Source organism: Oncorhynchus keta, unplaced genomic scaffold (genome assembly GCF_023373465.1).
Source record: "Oncorhynchus keta strain PuntledgeMale-10-30-2019 unplaced genomic scaffold, Oket_V2 Un_contig_880_pilon_pilon, whole genome shotgun sequence".
Lineage (NCBI taxonomy): Eukaryota > Metazoa > Chordata > Actinopteri > Salmoniformes > Salmonidae > Oncorhynchus > Oncorhynchus keta.
Window position 1 is genome coordinate 125,483 of NW_026290246.1, and position 19,109 is coordinate 144,591.

General features: G+C 44.4%; 1 protein-coding gene across 1 annotated transcript in view; it reads right to left on the reverse strand.

The window, feature by feature from the left end:
• Positions 1-18,335, reverse strand: part of LOC127926984 (protein NOXP20-like) — a gene marked incomplete at its 5' end in the record, with an annotated part of 35,656 nt that extends 17,321 nt beyond the window's left edge. Inside the window, 4 exons of the mRNA XM_052512606.1 lie at positions 3,061-3,244; positions 3,345-3,497; positions 17,246-17,380; positions 18,201-18,335. Of these exons, the coding sequence (XP_052368566.1) occupies positions 3,061-3,244; positions 3,345-3,497; positions 17,246-17,380; positions 18,201-18,335 (607 nt within the window). The remainder of the gene's footprint in view (positions 1-3,060; positions 3,245-3,344; positions 3,498-17,245; positions 17,381-18,200) is intronic.
• Between the last annotated feature and the right edge of the window lie 774 nt (positions 18,336-19,109).

Below are 19,109 nucleotides of genomic sequence, written 5' to 3' on the forward strand. Positions count from 1 at the left end.
GTCTGCGGATTCAGTACCACTACGTCTTGGCTGGTTCAGTGTGACAGGGTCTAGGTCGGCTGGTTTAGTGAGACAGGGTCTAGGTCTGCGGATTCAGTACCACTACGTCTTGGCTGGTTCAGTGTTACAGGGTCTAGGTCTGCTGGTTCAGTGTGACAGGGTCTAGGTCTGCTGGTTCAGTGAGGCAGGGTCTAGGTCTTGGCTGGTTCAGTGAGACAGGGTCTAGGTCTGCTGGTTCAGTGAGGCAGGGTCTAGTTCTTGGCTGGTTCAGTGAGACAGGGTCTAGGTCTGCTGGTTCAGTGAGACAGGGTCTAGGTCTGCTGGTTCAGTGAGACAGGGTCTAGGTCTGCTGGTTCAGTGAGACAGGGTCTAGTTCTTGGCTGGTTCATTGAGACAGGGTCTTGGTCGTAGGCTCTGTCAGTGTCAGAAACGTTGATCCTTTATCGCAATGGTCACCAACCTTTTCTGAGTCAATGTCACAATTATAAACCAGTTCTGTAGCAATGAGCCAATTATAAACCAGTTCTGTAGCAATGAGCCAATTATAAACCAGTTCTGTAGCAATGAGCCAATTATAAACCAGTTCTGAGGTTTGTGCCGTAAACTACAGGCCCAGTGTATTATTGTCGCATATTGGCTTTGCTCGAATTGCCCTGCCAATGTTGTTCTTCTCAGACCATTTTTAGAAATTATATTTTTCAGAAGAAACTTTGAACAACTAATAGTCAAATCACAGTGTCAGAACAGGTGGGCTGGTTCTGGTCTTTAAGGCCATTTCCTGTTGCTTTGGTTAGAAACGGTTTAAACTGAGCTGCTAGGACACAACATGCCAACTCTGGTACCCGTAGATAGACAGGTTAGAAACGGTTTAAACTGAGCTGCTGGGACACAACATGCCAACTCTGGTACCCGTAGATAGACGGGTTAGAAACGGTTTAAACTGAGCTGCTAGGACACAACATGCCAACTCTGGTACCCGTAGATAGACGGGTTAGAAACGGTTTAAACTGAGCTGCTAGGACACAACATGCCAACTCTGGTACCCGTAGATAGACGGGTTAGAAACGGTTTAAACTGAGCTGCAGGGACACAACATGCCAACTCTGGTACCCGTAGATAGACAGGTTAGAAACAGTTTATACTGAGCTGCGGTTAAGGACCCAGCTGTGTTTATAAGTATTTAAGGACCCAGCTGTGTTTTATCAGTATTTAAGGACCCAGCTGTGTTTATCAGTATTTAAGGACCCAGCTGTGTTTATCAGTATTTAAGGACCCAGCTGTGTTTTATCAGTATTTAAGGACCCAGCTGTGTTTATCAGTATTTAAGGACCCAGCTGTGTTTATCAGTATTTAAGACCCAGCTGTGTTTATCAGTATTTAAGGACCCAGCTGTGTTTATCAGTTTAGGACCCAGCTGTGTTTATCAGTATTTAAGGACCCAGCTGTGTTTATCAGTATTTAAGGACCCAGCTGTGTTTATCAGGTTAAGGACCCAGCTGTGTTTATCAGAGGTTAAGGACCCAGCTGTGTTTATCAGTATTTAAGGACCCAGCTGTGTTTATCAGTATTTAAGGACCCAGCTGTGTTTATCAGTGGTTAAGGACCCAGCTGTGTTTATCAGTAGGTTAAGGACCCAGCTGTGTTTATTATTTAAGGACCCAGCTGTGTTTATCAGTATTTAAGGACCCAGCTGTGTTTATCAGAGGTTAAGGACCCAGCTGTGTTTATCAGTATTTAAGGACCCAGCTGTGTTTATCAGTATTTAAGGACCCAGCTGTGTTTATCAGTATTTAAGGACCCAGCTGTGTTTATCAGTGGTTAAGGACCCAGCTGTGTTTATCAGTATTTAAGGACCCAGCTGTGTTTATCAGTATTTAAGGACCCAGCTGTGTTTATCAGTATTTAAGGACCCAGCTGTGTTTATCAGTATTTAAGGACCCAGCTGTGTTTATCAGTATTTAAGGACCCAGCTGTGTTTATCAGTATTTAAGGACCCAGCTGTGTTTATCAGTATTTAAGGACCCAGCTGTGTTTATCAGTGGTTAAGGACCCAGCTGTGTTTATCAGTGGTTAAGGACCCAGCTGTGTTTATCAGTGGTTAAGGACCCAGCTGTGTTTATCAGAGGTTAAGGACCCAGCTGTGTTTATCAGTATTTAAGGACCCAGCTGTGTTTATCAGTATTTAAGGACCCAGCTGTGTTTATCAGTATTTAAGGACCCAGCTGTGTTTATCAGTATTTAAGGACCCAGCTGTGTTTATCAGTATTTAAGGACCCAGCTGTGTTTATCAGTATTTAAGGACCCAGCTGTGTTTATCAGTATTTAAGGACCCAGCTGTGTTTATCAGTATTTAAGGACCCAGCTGTGTTTATCAGTATTTAAGGACCCAGCTGTGTTTATCAGTATTTAAGGACCCAGCTGTGTTTATCAGAGGTTAAGGACCCAGCTGTGTTTATCAGTATTTAAGGACCCAGCTGTGTTTATCAGTATTTAAGGACCCAGCTGTGTTTATCAGTATTTAAGGACCCAGCTGTGTTTATCAGTGGTTAAGGACCCAGCTGTGTTTATCAGTATTTAAGGACCCAGCTGTGTTTATCAGTATTTAAGGACCCAGCTGTGTTTATCAGTATTTAAGGACCCAGCTGTGTTTATCAGTATTTAAGGACCCAGCTGTGTTTATCAGTATTTAAGGACCCAGCTGTGTTTATCAGTATTTAAGGACCCAGCTGTGTTTATCAGTATTTAAGGACCCAGCTGTGTTTATCAGTATTTAAGGACCCAGCTGTGTTTATCAGTATTTAAGGACCCAGCTGTGTTTATCAGTATTTAAGGACCCAGCTGTGTTTATCAGTATTTAAGGACCCAGCTGTGTTTATCAGTGGTTAAGGACCCAGCTGTGTTTATCAGTGGTTAAGGACCCAGCTGTGTTTATCAGAGGTTAAGGACCCAGCTGTGTTTATCAGAGGTTAAGGACCCAGCTGTGTTTATCAGTATTTAAGGACCCAGCTGTGTTTATCAGAGGTTAAGGACCCAGCTGTGTTTATCAGTATTGTAACTCACACAGAGGAGTAGAACACTGGGGACTTAGATCACCCCTATCCACTGTCTCCTCTCCCTCCTTCTTCTCCTCTCCCTCCTCCTCCTCCTCTCCCGTGTGGCTGACGAAGATGTCCTTGATGGCGATCAGTTCTTTCTTTATCTCCTCCTGATCCTCCTCTTCCAGGGAGGACAGGAACGACTGAACCTGAGAGGGGGGGGAGGAGTGTGAAGAGGAGACAGAGGAGTTGTGCTTCTTGTATCCGCGTGTGTATCTGTGTTTGCACTCGTGTGTGGGTGTGTTTTACCTTAGCCTCACTCTCATTGGCCAGTATCTCCAGAGCCTCTAGGTGCGATAGGCCCTGGTAGTCATCAAACAGGATTCCGTAGTGAGCTGTGGGCTCACTGATTGGCTGGCAGCTGAGACGAGCCCTCTCCTTCTCCTTGGCATCCTTCAGCATCTGACCAATCCCAACACAGAGATACAACACCTCAGCCAATCACAACACAGAGATACAACACCTCAGCCAATCACAACACAGATATACAACAACACAGCCAATCACAACACAGAGATACAACGCCTCCAACCAATCACAACACAGAGATACAACAACACAGCCAATCACAACACAGAGATACAACGCCTCAATAGAACCAGAACACAGATACAGAACAACACAACTATAGAGATCCGGTCCTATAGAGTCAACATGAGACAGATCAGGTCCTATAGAGTCAACATGAGACAGATCAGGTCCTATAGAGTCAACATGAGACAGATCAGGTCCTATAGAGTCAACATGAGACAGATCAGGTCCTATAGAGTCAACATGAGACAGATCAGGTCCTATAGAGTCAACATGAGACAGATCAGGTCCTATAGAGTCAACATGAGACAGATCAGGTCCTATAGAGTCAACATGAGACAGATCAGGTCCTATAGAGTCAACATGAGACAGATCAGGTCCTATAGAGTCAACATGAGACAGATCAGGTCCTATAGAGTCAACATGAGACAGATCAGGTCCTATAGAGTCAACATGAGACAGATCAGGTCCTATAGAGTAAACATGAGACAGATCAGGTCCTATAGAGTCAACATGAGACAGATCAGGTCCTATAGAGTCAACATGAGACAGATCAGGTCCTATAGAGTCAACATGAGACAGATCAGGTCCTATAGAGTCAACATGAGACAGATCAGGTCCTATAGAGTCAACATGAGACAGATCAGGTCCTATAGAGTCAACATGAGACAGATCAGGTCCTATAGAGTCAACATGAGACAGATCAGGTCCTATAGAGTCAACATGAGACAGATCAGGTCCTATAGAGTCAACATGAGACAGATCAGGTCCTATAGAGTCAACATGAGACAGATCAGGTCCTATAGAGTCAACATGAGACAGATCAGGTCCTATAGAGTCAACATGAGACAGATCAGGTCCTATAGAGTCAACATGAGACAGATCAGGTCCTATAGAGTCAACATGAGACAGATCAGGTCCTATAGAGTCAACATGAGACAGATCAGGTCCTATAGAGTCAACATGTCTCTGAGACAGATCAGGTCCTATAGAGTCAACATGAGACAGATCAGGTCCTATAGAGTCAACATGTCTCTGAGACAGAGCAGGTCCTATAGAGTCAACATGAGACAGATCAGGTCCTATAGAGTCAACATGAGACAGATCAGGTACTATAGAGTCAACATGAGACAGATCAGGTCCTATAGAGTCAACATGAGACAGATCAGGTCCTACAGAGTCAACATGAGACAGATCAGGTCCTATAGAGTCAACATGAGATGAGACAGATCAGGTCCTATAGAGTCAACATGAGACAGATCAGGTCCTATAGAGTCAACATGAGACAGATCCGGTCCTATAGAGTCAACATGAGACAGATCAGGTCCTATAGAGTCAACATGAGACAGATCAGGTCCTATAGAGTCAACATGAGACAGATCAGGTCCTATAGAGTCAACATGAGACAGACCAGGTCCTATAGAGTCAACATGAGACAGACCAGGTCCTATAGAGTCAACATGTCTCTGAGACAGATCAGGTCCTATAGAGTCAACATGAGACAGATCAGGTCCTATAGAGTCAACATGAGACAGATCAGGTCCTATAGAGTCAACATGAGACAGATCAGGTCCTATAGAGTCAACATGTCTCTGAGACAGATCAGGTCCTATAGAGTCAACATGTCTCTGAGACAGATCAGGTCCTATAGAGTCAACATGAGACAGATCAGGTCCTATAGAGTCAACATGAGACAGATCAGGTCCTATAGAGTCAACATGAGACAGATCCAGGTCCTATAGAGTCAACATGAGACAGATCAGGTCCTATAGAGTCAACATGAGACAGATCAGGTCCTATAGAGTCAACATGTCTCTGAGACAGATCAGGTCCTATAGAGTCAACATGAGACAGATCAGGTCCTATAGAGTCAACATGAGACAGATCAGGTCCTATAGAGTCAACATGTCTCTGAGACAGATCAGGTCCTATAGAGTCAACATGAGACAGATCAGGTCCTATAGAGTCAACATGAGACAGATCAGGTCCTATAGAGTCAACATGTCTCTGAGACAGATCAGGTCCTATAGAGTCAACATGTCTCTGAGACAGATCAGGTCCTATAGAGTCAACATGTCTCTGAGACAGATCAGGTCCTATAGAGTCAACATGTCTCTGAGACAGACCAGGTCCTATAGAGTCAACATGAGACAGATCAGGTCCTATAGAGTCAACATGAGACAGATCAGGTCCTATAGAGTCAACATGAGACAGATCAGGTCCTATAGAGTCAACATGAGACAGATCAGGTCCTATAGAGTCAACATGTCTCTGAGACAGATCAGGTCCTATAGAGTCAACATGTCTCTGAGACAGATCAGGTCCTATAGAGTCAACATGAGACAGATCAGGTCCTATAGAGTCAACATGAGACAGATCAGGTCCTATAGAGTCAACATGAGACAGATCAGGTCCTATAGAGTCAACATGAGACAGATCAGGTCCTATAGAGTCAACATGAGACAGATCAGGTCCTATAGAGTCAACATGAGACAGATCAGGTCCTATAGAGTCAACATGAGACAGATCAGGTCCTATAGAGTCAACATGAGACAGATCAGAGTCAACATCCTATAGAGTCAACATGAGACAGATCAGGTCCTATAGAGTCAACATGAGACAGATCAGGTCCTATAGAGTCAACATGAGACAGATCAGGTCCTATAGAGTCAACATGAGACAGATCAGGTCCTATAGAGTCAACATGAGACAGATCAGGTCCTATAGAGTCAACATGAGACAGATCAGGTCCTATAGAGTCAACATGAGACAGACCAGGTCCTATAGAGTCAACATGAGACAGACCAGGTCCTATAGAGTCAACATGAGACAGATCAGGTCCTATAGAGTCAACATGTCTCTGAGACAGATCAGGTCCTATAGAGTCAACATGAGACAGATCAGGTACTATAGAGTCAACATGAGACAGATCAGGTCCTATAGAGTTAACATGGGACAGATCAGGTCCTATAGAGTCAACATGAGACAGATCCGGTCCTATAGAGTCAACATGAGACAGATCAGGTCCTATAGAGTCAACATGAGACAGATCAGGTCCTATAGAGTCAACATGAGACAGATCCGGTCCTATAGAGTCAACATGAGACAGATCAGGTCCTATAGAGTCAACATGAGACAGATCAGGTCCTATAGAGTCATGACAGATCAGGTCCTATAGAGTCAACTGAGACAGATCAGGTCCTATAGAGTCAACATGAGACAGATCAGGTCCTATAGAGTCAACATGAGACAGATCAGGTCCTATAGAGTCAACATGTCTCTGAGACAGATCAGGTCCTATAGAGTCAACATGTCTCTGAGACAGATCAGGTCCTATAGAGTCAACATGTCTCATGAGACAGATCAGGTCCTATAGAGTCAACATGTCCTGAGACAGACCAGGTCCTATAGAGTCAACATGAGACAGATCAGGTCCTATAGAGTCAACATGAGACAGATCAGGTCCTATAGAGTCAACATGAGACAGATCAGGTCCTATAGAGTCAACATGAGACAGATCAGGTCCTATAGAGTCAACATGAGACAGATCAGGTCCTATAGAGTCAACATGAGACAGATCAGGTCCTATAGAGTCAACATGAGACAGATCAGGTCCTATAGAGTCAACATGAGACAGATCTATAGAGTCAACATGAGACAGATCAGGTCCTATAGAGTCAACATGAGACAGATCAGGTCCTATAGAGTCAACATGAGACAGATCAGGTCCTATAGAGTCAACATGAGACAGACCAGGTCCTATAGAGTCAACATGAGACAGATCAGGTCCTATAGAGTCAACATGAGACAGATCAGGTCCTATAGAGTCAACAGACAGATCAGGTCCTCTGAGACAGATCAGGTCCTATAGAGTCAACATGAGACAGATCCAGGTCCTATAGAGTCAACATGAGACAGATCAGGTCCTATAGAGTCAACATGAGACAGATCAGGTCCTATAGAGTCAACATGAGACAGATCAGGTCCTATAGAGTCAACATGAGACAGATCAGGTCCTATAGAGTCAACATGAGACAGATCAGGTCCTATAGAGTCAACATGAGACAGATCAGGTCCTATAGAGTCAACATGAGACAGATCAGGTCCTATAGAGTCAACATGAGACAGATCAGGTCCTATAGAGTCAACATGAGACAGATCAGGTCCTATAGAGTCAACATGAGACAGATCAGGTCCTATAGAGTCAACATGAGACAGATCAGGTCCTATAGAGTCAACATGAGACAGATCAGGTCCTATAGAGTCAACATGAGACAGATCAGGTCCTATAGAGTCAACATGAGACAGATCAGGTCCTATAGAGTCAACATGAGACAGATCAGGTCCTATAGAGTCAACATGACTCTGTGACAGATCAGGTCCTATAGAGTCAACATGAGACAGATCAGGTCCTATAGAGTCAACATGAGACAGATCAGGTCCTATAGAGTCAACATGTCTCTGAGACAGATCAGGTCCTATAGAGTCAACATGAGACAGATCAGGTCCTATAGAGTCAACATGAGACAGATCAGGTCCTATAGAGTCAACATGAGACAGATCAGGTCCTATAGAGTCAACATGAGACAGACCAGGTCCTATAGAGTCAACATGAGACAGATCAGGTCCTATAGAGTCAACATGAGACAGATCAGGTCCTATAGAGTCAACATGAGACAGATCAGGTCCTATAGAGTCAACATGAGACAGATCAGGTCCTATAGAGTCAACATGAGACAGATCAGGTCCTATAGAGTCAACATGAGACAGATCAGGTCCTATAGAGTCATGAGACATCAGGTCCTATAGAGTCAACATGAGACAGATCAGGTCCTATAGAGTCAACATGAGACAGATCAGGTCCTATAGAGTCAACATGAGACAGATCAGGTCCTATAGAGTCAACATGAGACAGATCAGGTCCTATAGAGTCAACATGAGACAGATCAGGTCCTATAGAGTCAACATGAGACAGATCAGGTCCTATAGAGTCAACATGAGACAGATCAGGTCCTATAGAGTCAACATGAGACAGATCAGGTCCTATAGAGTCAACATGAGACAGATCAGGTCCTATAGAGTCAACATGAGACAGATCAGGTCCTATAGAGTCAACATGAGACAGATCAGGTCCTATAGAGTCAACATGAGACAGATCAGGTCCTATAGAGTCAACATGAGACAGATCAGGTCCTATAGAGTCAACATGAGACAGATCAGGTCCTATAGAGTCAACATGAGACAGATCAGGTCCTATAGAGTATAGAGTCAACATGAGACAGATCAGGTCCTATAGAGTCAACATGAGACAGATCAGGTCCTATAGAGTCAACATGAGACAGATCAGGTCCTATAGAGTCAACATGAGACAGATCAGGTCCTATAGAGTCAACATGAGACAGATCAGGTCCTATAGAGTCAACATGAGACAGACCAGGTCCTATAGAGTCAACATGAGACAGATCAGGTCCTATAGAGTCAACATGAGACAGATCAGGTCCTATAGAGTCAACATGAGACAGATCAGGTCCTATAGAGTCAACATGAGACAGACCAGGTCCTATAGAGTCAACATGAGACAGATCAGGTCCTATAGAGTCAACATGAGACAGACCAGGTCCTATAGAGTCAACATGAGACAGATCAGGTCCTATAGAGTCAACATGAGACAGATCCGGTCCTATAGAGTCAACATGAGACAGATCAGGTCCTATAGAGTCAACATGAGACAGATCAGGTCCTATAGAGTCAACATGTCTATAGAGTCAACATGAGACAGATCAGGTCCTATAGAGTCAACATGAGACAGATCAGGTCCTATAGAGTCAACATGAGACAGATCAGGTCCTATAGAGTCAACATGAGACATGAGTCAGACATGAGGTCCTATAGAGTCAACATGAGACAGATCAGGTCCTATAGAGTCAACATGAGACAGATCAGGTCCTATAGAGTCAACATGAGACAGATCAGGTCCTATAGAGTCAACATGAGACAGATCAGGTCCTATAGAGTCAACATGAGACAGATCAGGTCCTATAGAGTCAACATGAGACAGATCAGGTCCTATAGAGTCAACATGAGACAGATCAGGTCCTATAGAGTCAACATGAGACAGATCAGGTCCTATAGAGTCAACATGAGACAGATCAGGTCCTATAGAGTCAACATGAGACAGATCAGGTCCTATAGAGTCAACATGAGACAGATCAGGTCCTATAGAGTCAACATGAGACAGATCAGGTCCTATAGAGTCAACATGAGACAGATCAGGTCCTATAGAGTCAACATGAGACAGATCAGGTCCTATAGAGTCAACATGAGACAGATCAGGTCCTATAGAGTCAACATGAGACAGATCAGGTCCTATAGAGTCAACATGTCTCTGAGACAGATCAGGTCCTATAGAGTCAACATGAGACAGATCAGGTCCTATAGAGTCAACATGAGACAGATCAGGTCCTATAGAGTCAACATGAGACAGACCAGGTCCTATAGAGTCAACATGAGACAGACCAGGTCCTATAGAGTCAACATGAGACAGACCAGGTCCTATAGAGTCAACATGAGACAGATCAGGTCCTATAGAGTCAACATGAGACAGATCAGGTCCTATAGAGTCAACATGAGACAGATCAGGTCCTATAGAGTCAACATGAGACAGATCAGGTCCTATAGAGTCAACATGAGACAGATCAGGTCCTATAGAGTCAACATGAGACAGATCAGGTCCTATAGAGTCAACATGAGACAGATCAGGTCCTATAGAGTCAACATGAGACAGATCAGGTCCTATAGAGTCAACATGAGACAGATCAGGTCCTATAGAGTCAACATGAGACAGATCAGGTCCTATAGAGTCAACATGAGACAGATCAGGTCCTATAGAGTCAACATGAGACAGATCAGGTCCTATAGAGTCAACATGAGACAGATCAGGTCCTATAGAGTCAACATGAGACAGATCAGGTCCTATAGAGTCAACATGAGACAGATCAGGTCCTATAGAGTCAACATGAGACAGATCAGGTCCTATAGAGTCAACATGAGACAGATCAGGTCCTATAGAGTCAACATGAGACAGATCAGGTCCTATAGAGTCAACATGAGACAGATCAGGTCCTATAGAGTCAACATGAGACAGATCAGGTCCTATAGAGTCAACATGAGACAGATCAGGTCCTATAGAGTCAACATGAGACAGATCAGGTCCTATAGAGTCAACATGAGACAGATCAGGTCCTATAGAGTCAACATGAGACAGATCAGGTCCTATAGAGTCAACATGAGACAGATCAGGTCCTATAGAGTCAACATGAGACAGATCAGGTCCTATAGAGTCAACATGAGACAGATCAGGTCCTATAGAGTCAACATGAGACAGATCAGGTCCTATAGAGTCAACATGAGACAGATCAGGTCCTATAGAGTCAACATGAGACAGATCAGGTCCTATAGAGTCAACATGTCTCTGAGACAGATCAGGTCCTATAGAGTCAACATGAGACAGATCAGGTCCTATAGAGTCAACATGAGACAGATCAGGTACTATAGAGTCAACATGAGACAGATCAGGTCCTATAGAGTCAACATGAGACAGACCAGGTCCTATAGAGTCAACATGAGACAGACCAGGTCCTATAGAGTCAACATGAGACAGACCAGGTCCTATAGAGTCAACATGAGACAGATCAGGTCCTATAGAGTCAACATGTCTCTGAGACAGATCAGGTCCTATAGAGTCAACATGAGACAGATCAGGTCCTATAGAGTCAACATGAGACAGATCAGGTCCTATAGAGTCAACATGAGACAGATCAGGTCCTATAGTCAACATGAGACAGTCAGGTCCTATAGAGTCAACATGAGACAGATCAGGTCCTATAGAGTCAACATGAGACAGATCAGGTCCTATAGAGTCAACATGAGACAGATCAGGTCCTATAGAGTCAACATGAGACAGATCAGGTCCTATAGAGTCAACATGAGACAGATCAGGTCCTATAGAGTCAACATGAGACAGATCAGGTCCTATAGAGTCAACATGAGACAGATCAGGTCCTATAGAGTCAACATGAGACAGATCAGGTCCTATAGAGTCAACATGAGACAGATCAGGTCCTATAGAGTCAACATGAGACAGATCAGGTCCTATAGAGTCAACATGAGACAGATCAGGTCCTATAGAGTCAACATGAGACAGATCAGGTCCTATAGAGTCAACATGAGACAGATCAGGTCCTATAGAGTCAACATGAGACAGATCAGGTCCTATAGAGTCAACATGAGACAGACCAGGTCCTATAGAGTCAACATGTCTCTGAGACAGATCAGGTCCTATAGAGTCAACATGAGACAGACCAGGTCCTATAGAGTCAACATGAGACAGATCAGGTCCTATAGAGTCAAACTGTCTCTGAGACAGATCAGGTCCTATAGAGTCAACATGAGACAGATCAGGTCCTATAGAGTCAACATGAGACAGATCAGGTCCTATAGAGTCAACATGTCTCTGAGACAGATCAGGTCCTATAGAGTCATGTCTCTGAGACAGATCAGGTCCTATAGAGTCAACATGAGACAGATCAGGTCCTATAGAGTCAACATGTCTCAGACAGACCAGGTCCTATAGAGTCAACATGAGACAGATCAGGTCCTATAGAGTCAACATGAGACAGATCAGGTCCTATAGAGTCAACATGAGACAGATCAGGTCCTATAGAGTCAACATGAGACAGATCAGGTCCTATAGAGTCAACATGAGACAGATCAGGTCCTATAGAGTCAACATGAGACAGATCAGGTCCTATAGAGTCAACATGAGACAGATCAGGTCCTATAGAGTCAACATGAGACAGATCAGGTCCTATAGAGTCAACATGAGACAGATCAGGTCCTATAGAGTCAACATGAGACAGACCAGGTCCTATAGAGTCAACATGAGACAGATCAGGTCCTATAGAGTCAACATGAGACAGACCAGGTCCTATAGAGTCAACATGAGACAGATCAGGTCCTATAGAGTCAACATGAGACAGATCAGGTCCTATAGAGTCAACATGAGACAGATCAGGTCCTATAGAGTCAACATGAGACAGATCAGGTCCTATAGAGTCAACATGAGACAGATCAGGTCCTATAGAGTCAACATGAGACAGATCAGGTCCTATAGAGTCAACATGAGACAGATCAGGTCCTATAGAGTCAACATGAGACAGACCAGGTCCTATAGAGTCAACATGAGACAGATCAGGTCCTATAGAGTCAACATGAGACAGATCAGGTCCTATAGAGTCAACATGAGACAGATCAGGTCCTATGAGTCAACATGAGACAGATCAGGTCCTATAGAGTCAACATGAGACAGACCAGGTCCTATAGAGTCAACATGAGACAGATCAGGTCCTATAGAGTCAACATGAGACAGATCAGGTCCTATAGAGTCAACATGAGACAGATCAGGTCCTATAGAGTCAACATGAGACAGATCAGGTCCTATAGAGTCAACATGAGACAGATCAGGTCCTATAGAGTCAACATGAGACAGATCAGGTCCTATAGAGTCAACATGAGACAGATCAGGTCCTATAGAGTCAACATGAGACAGATCAGGTCCTATAGAGTCAACATGAGACAGACCAGGTCCTATAGAGTCAACATGAGACAGACCAGGTCCTATAGAGTCAACATGAGACAGACCAGGTCCAGGTCCTATGAGAGAGTCAACATGAGACAGATCAGGTCCTATAGAGTCAACATGAGACAGATCAGGTCCTATAGAGTCAACATGAGACAGACCAGGTCCTATAGAGTCAACATGAGACAGATCAGGTACTATAGAGTCAACATGAGACAGATCAGGTCCTATAGAGTCAACATGAGACAGATCAGGTCCTATAGAGTCAACATGAGACAGATCAGGTCCTATAGAGTCAACATGAGACAGATCAGGTCCTATAGAGTCAACATGAGACAGATCAGGTCCTATAGAGTCAACATGAGACAGATCAGGTCCTATAGAGTCAACATGAGACAGATCAGGTCCTATAGAGTCAACATGAGACAGACCAGGTCCTATAGAGTCAACATGTCTCTGAGACAGACCAGGTCCTATAGAGTCAACATGAGACAGACCAGGTCCTATAGAGTCAACATGAGACAGATCAGGTCCTATAGAGTCAACATGTCTCTGAGACAGATCAGGTCCTATAGAGTCAACATGAGACAGATCAGGTCCTATAGAGTCAACATGAGACAGATCAGGTCCTATAGAGTCAACATGTCTCTGAGACAGATCAGGTCCTATAGAGTCAACATGTCTCTGAGACAGATCAGGTCCTATAGAGTCAACATGAGACAGACCAGGTCCTATAGAGTCAACATGTCTCTGAGACAGACCAGGTCCTATAGAGTCAACATGAGACAGATCAGGTCCTATAGAGTCAACATGAGACAGATCAGGTCCTATAGAGTCAACATGAGACAGATCAGGTCCTATAGAGTCAACATGAGACAGATCAGGTCCTATAGAGTCAACATGAGACAGATCAGGTCCTATAGAGTCAACATGAGACAGATCAGGTCCTATAGAGTCAACATGTCTCTGAGACAGATCAGGTACTATAGAGTCAACATGAGACAGATCAGGTCCTATAGAGTCAACATGAGACAGATCAGGTCCTATAGAGTCAACATGAGACAGATCAGGTCCTATAGAGTCAACATGAGACAGATCAGGTCCTATAGAGTCAACATGAGACAGACCAGGTCCTATAGAGTCAACATGAGACAGATCAGGTCCTATAGAGTCAACATGTCTCTGAGACAGATCAGGTCCTATAGAGTCAACATGAGACAGATCAGGTCCTATAGAGTCAACATGTCTCTGAGACAGATCAGGTCCTATAGAGTCAACATGTCTCTGAGACAGATCAGGTCCTATAGAGTCAACATGTCTCTGAGACAGATCAGGTCCTATAGAGTCAACATGAGACAGATCAGGTACTATAGAGTCAACATGAGACAGACCAGGTCCTATAGAGTCAACATGAGACAGATCAGGTACTATAGAGTCAACATGAGACAGATCAGGTCCTATAGAGTCAACATGAGACAGATCAGGTCCTATAGAGTCAACATGAGACAGATCAGGTCCTATAGAGTCAACATGAGACAGACCAGGTCCTATAGAGTCAACATGAGACAGATCAGGTCCTATAGAGTCAACATGAGACAGATCAGGTCCTATAGAGTCAACATGAGACAGATCAGGTCCTATAGAGTCAACATGAGACAGATCAGGTCCTATAGAGTCAACATGAGACAGATCAGGTCCTATAGAGTCAACATGAGACAGATCAGGTCCTATAGAGTCAACATGAGACAGATCAGGTCCTATAGAGTCAACATGAGACAGATCAGGTCCTATAGAGTCAACATGAGACAGACCAGGTCCTATAGAGTCAACATGTCTCTGAGACAGACCAGGTCCTATAGAGTCAACATGAGACAGACCAGGTCCTATAGAGTCAACATGAGACAGATCAGGTCCTATAGAGTCAACATGAGACAGATCAGGTCCTATAGAGTCAACATGTCTCTGAGACAGATCAGGTCCTATAGAGTCAACATGAGACAGATCAGGTCCTATAGAGTCAACATGAGACAGATCAGGTCCTATAGAGTCAACATGTCTCTGAGACAGATCAGGTCCTATAGAGTCAACATGTCTCTGAGACAGATCAGGTCCTATAGAGTCAACATGTCTCTGAGACAGATCAGGTCCTATAGAGTCAACATGTCTCTGAGACAGACCAGGTCCTATAGAGTCAACATGAGACAGATCAGGTCCTATAGAGTCAACATGAGACAGATCAGGTCCTATAGAGTCAACATGAGACAGATCAGGTCCTATAGAGTCAACATGAGACAGATCAGGTCCTATAGAGTCAACATGAGACAGATCAGGTCCTATAGAGTCAACATGAGACAGATCAGGTCCTATAGAGTCAACATGAGACAGATCAGGTCCTATAGAGTCAACATGAGACAGATCAGGTCCTATAGAGTCAACATGAGACAGATCAGGTCCTATAGAGTCAACATGAGACAGATCAGGTCCTATAGAGTCAACATGAGACAGATCAGGTCCTATAGAGTCAACATGAGACAGATCAGGTCCTATAGAGTCAACATGAGACAGATCAGGTCCTATAGAGTCAGACAGATCAGGTCCTATGAGACAGATCAGGTCCTATAGAGTCAACATGTCTCTGAGACAGATCAGGTCCTATAGAGTCAACATGAGACAGATCAGGTCCTATAGAGTCAACATGTCTCTGAGACAGATCAGGTCCTATAGAGTCAACATGTCTCTGAGACAGATCAGGTCCTATAGAGTCAACATGTCTCTGAGACAGATCAGGTCCTATAGAGTCAACATGTCTCTGAGACAGATCAGGTCCTATAGAGTCAACATGAGACAGATCAGGTCCTATAGAGTCAACATGAGACAGATCAGGTCCTATAGAGTCAACATGTCTCTGAGACAGATCAGGTCCTATAGAGTCAACATGAGACAGATCAGGTCCTATAGAGTCAACATGAGACAGATTAGGTCCTATAGAGTCAACATGTCTCTGAGACAGATCAGGTCCTATAGAGTCAACATGTCTCTGAGACAGATCAGGTCCTATAGAGTCAACATGAGACAGATCAGGTCCTATAGAGTCAACATGAGACAGATCAGGTCCTTATAGAGTCAACATGAGACAGATCAGGTCCTATAGAGTCAACATGAGACAGATCAGGTCCTATAGAGTCAACATGAGACAGATCAGGTCCTATAGAGTCAACATGAGACAGATCAGGTCCTATAGAGTCAACATGAGACAGATCAGGTCCTATAGAGTCAACATGAGACAGATCAGGTCCTATAGAGTCAACATGAGACAGATCAGGTCCTATAGAGTCAACATGAGACAGATCAGGTCCTATAGAGTCAACATGAGACAGATCAGGTCCTATAGAGTCAACATGAGACAGATCAGGTCCTATAGAGTCAACATGAGACAGATCAGGTACTATAGAGTCAACATGAGACAGATCAGGTCCTATAGAGTCAACATGAGACAGATCAGGTCCTATAGAGTCAACATGAGACAGATCAGGTCCTATAGAGTCAACATGAGACAGATCAGGTCCTATAGAGTCAACATGAGACAGATCAGGTCCTATAGAGTCAACATGAGACAGATCAGGTCCTATAGAGTCAACATGTCTCTGAGACAGATCAGGTCCTATAGAGTCAACATGAGACAGATCAGGTCCTATAGAGTCAACATGAGACAGATTAGGTCCTATAGAGTCAACATGTCTCTGAGACAGATCAGGTCCTATAGAGTCAACATGTCTCTGAGACAGATCAGGTCCTATAGAGTCAACATGAGACAGATCAGGTCCTATAGAGTCAACATGTCTCTGAGACAGATCAGGTCCTATAGAGTCAACATGAGACAGATCAGGTCCTATAGAGTCAACATGAGACAGATCAGGTGTGTATCTGTGTGTGTATGTGTGTGTGTGTGTGTGTGTGTGTGTATCTGTGTGTGTGTACCGACCTGGCTGAGTGAGACAGTCCTCTGCATTAGTATTTTGGTCTTCCTGAAACCAGGGTCAGTCTCTGCCAGGACCGTCATGGTTCTCTTACCGATGAACTCTAAGGCATCGAGACCTCCAGTGATCACTGATTTACCCTGGTGGGGAGGGACGGGGTCACGACAATGTTATCTGTTATCAATGACACTGATCACTGATTTACCCTGGTGGGGAGGGACGGGGTCACGACAATGTTATCTGTTATCAATGACACTGATCACTGATTTACCCTGGTGGGGAGGGACGGGGTCACGACAATGTTATCTGTTATCAATGACACTGATCACTGATTTACCCTGGTGGGGAGGGACGGGGTCACGACAATGTTATCTGTTATCAATGACACTGATCACTGATTTACCCTGGTGGGGAGGGACGGGGTCACGACAATGTTATCTGTTATCAATGACACTGATCACTGATTTACCCTGGTGGGGAGGGACGGGGTCACGACAATGTTATCTGTTATCAATGACACTGATCACTGATTTACCCTGGTGGGGAGGGACGGGTCACGACAATGTTATCTGTTATCAATGACACTGATCACTGATTTACCCTGGTGGGGAGGGACGGGGTCACGACAATGTTATCTGTTATCAATTACACTGATTTACCCTGGTGGGGAGGGACGGGGTCACGACAATGTTATCTGTTATCAATTACACTGATCGTGTGTGTGTGTGTGTGTGTGTGTGTGTGTGTGTGTGTGTGTGTGTGTGTGTGTGTGTGTGTGTGTGTGTGTGTGTGTGTGTGTGTGTGTGTGTGTGTGTGTGTGTGTGTGTGTGTGTGTGTGTGTGCGTGCGTGCGTGCGTGCGTGCGTGCGTGCGTGCGTGCGTGCGTGACACTGTGCGTCGCGTGCGTGTGCGTGTATGCGTGCGTGCGTGCGTGCGTGCGTGTGTGTGTGTGTGTACTCACAGCGTGTGTGATGGTAGACAGTACTCCTCTGCTTGGTGGTGGAGTAGTGACCAGGGCTGACTGAGGACAGTTATCCTCCTCTTCCTCTCCTCCCTCCTTCCCTCTCCTCCTCTCCCTCCTCTCGCGCCTCCTCTCCTACTGAGGTCCTGTGAAGACGCAGAGCTCCGGCCTTCTCCTTTACTGAAGTTAGACTGTTACCTAAAGAGAGATGGGGAGAGAGAGAGAGACAGACAGAAAGAGAGAGAGAGACAGACAGAAAGAGAGAGAGAGAGAGAGACAGGGAGAAAGAGAGAGAGAGAGAGACAGGGAGAGAGACAGGGAGAGAGACAGGGAGAGAGACAGGGAGAGAGAGAGAGAGACAGGGAGAGAGAGAGAGAGAGAGAGAGAGACAAAGAGAGAGACAAAGAGAGAGACAAAGAGAGAGACAAAGAGAGAGACAAAGAGAGAGAGAGAGAGAGAGAGAGAGAGAGAGAGAGAGAGAGAGAGAGAGAGACAAAAGAGAGAGACAGGGAGAGACAGGGAGAGACAGGGAGAGAGAGACAAAGAGAGAGACAAGAGAGACAGAGAGCAGAGAGACAGAGAGAGAGATAAAAGTATTGCTGTGTTCACGGGGGAACAATGGTTGTAAAGAGTGACATCACTAAACACATTTGGAACAAAACCCCTATTAACTAATAAAAGGTTGGTTCATTAGACATCAACCCCTATTAACTAATAAAAGGTTGGTTTAGACATCAACCCCTATTAACTAATAAAAGGTTGGTTTAGACATCAACCCCTATTAACTAATAAAAGGTTGGTTCATTAGACATCAACCCCTATTAACTAATAAAAGGTTGGTTCAGACATCAACCCCTATTAACTAATAAAAGGTTGGTTCAGACATAATTTGTGGGGCATAAATGTGTG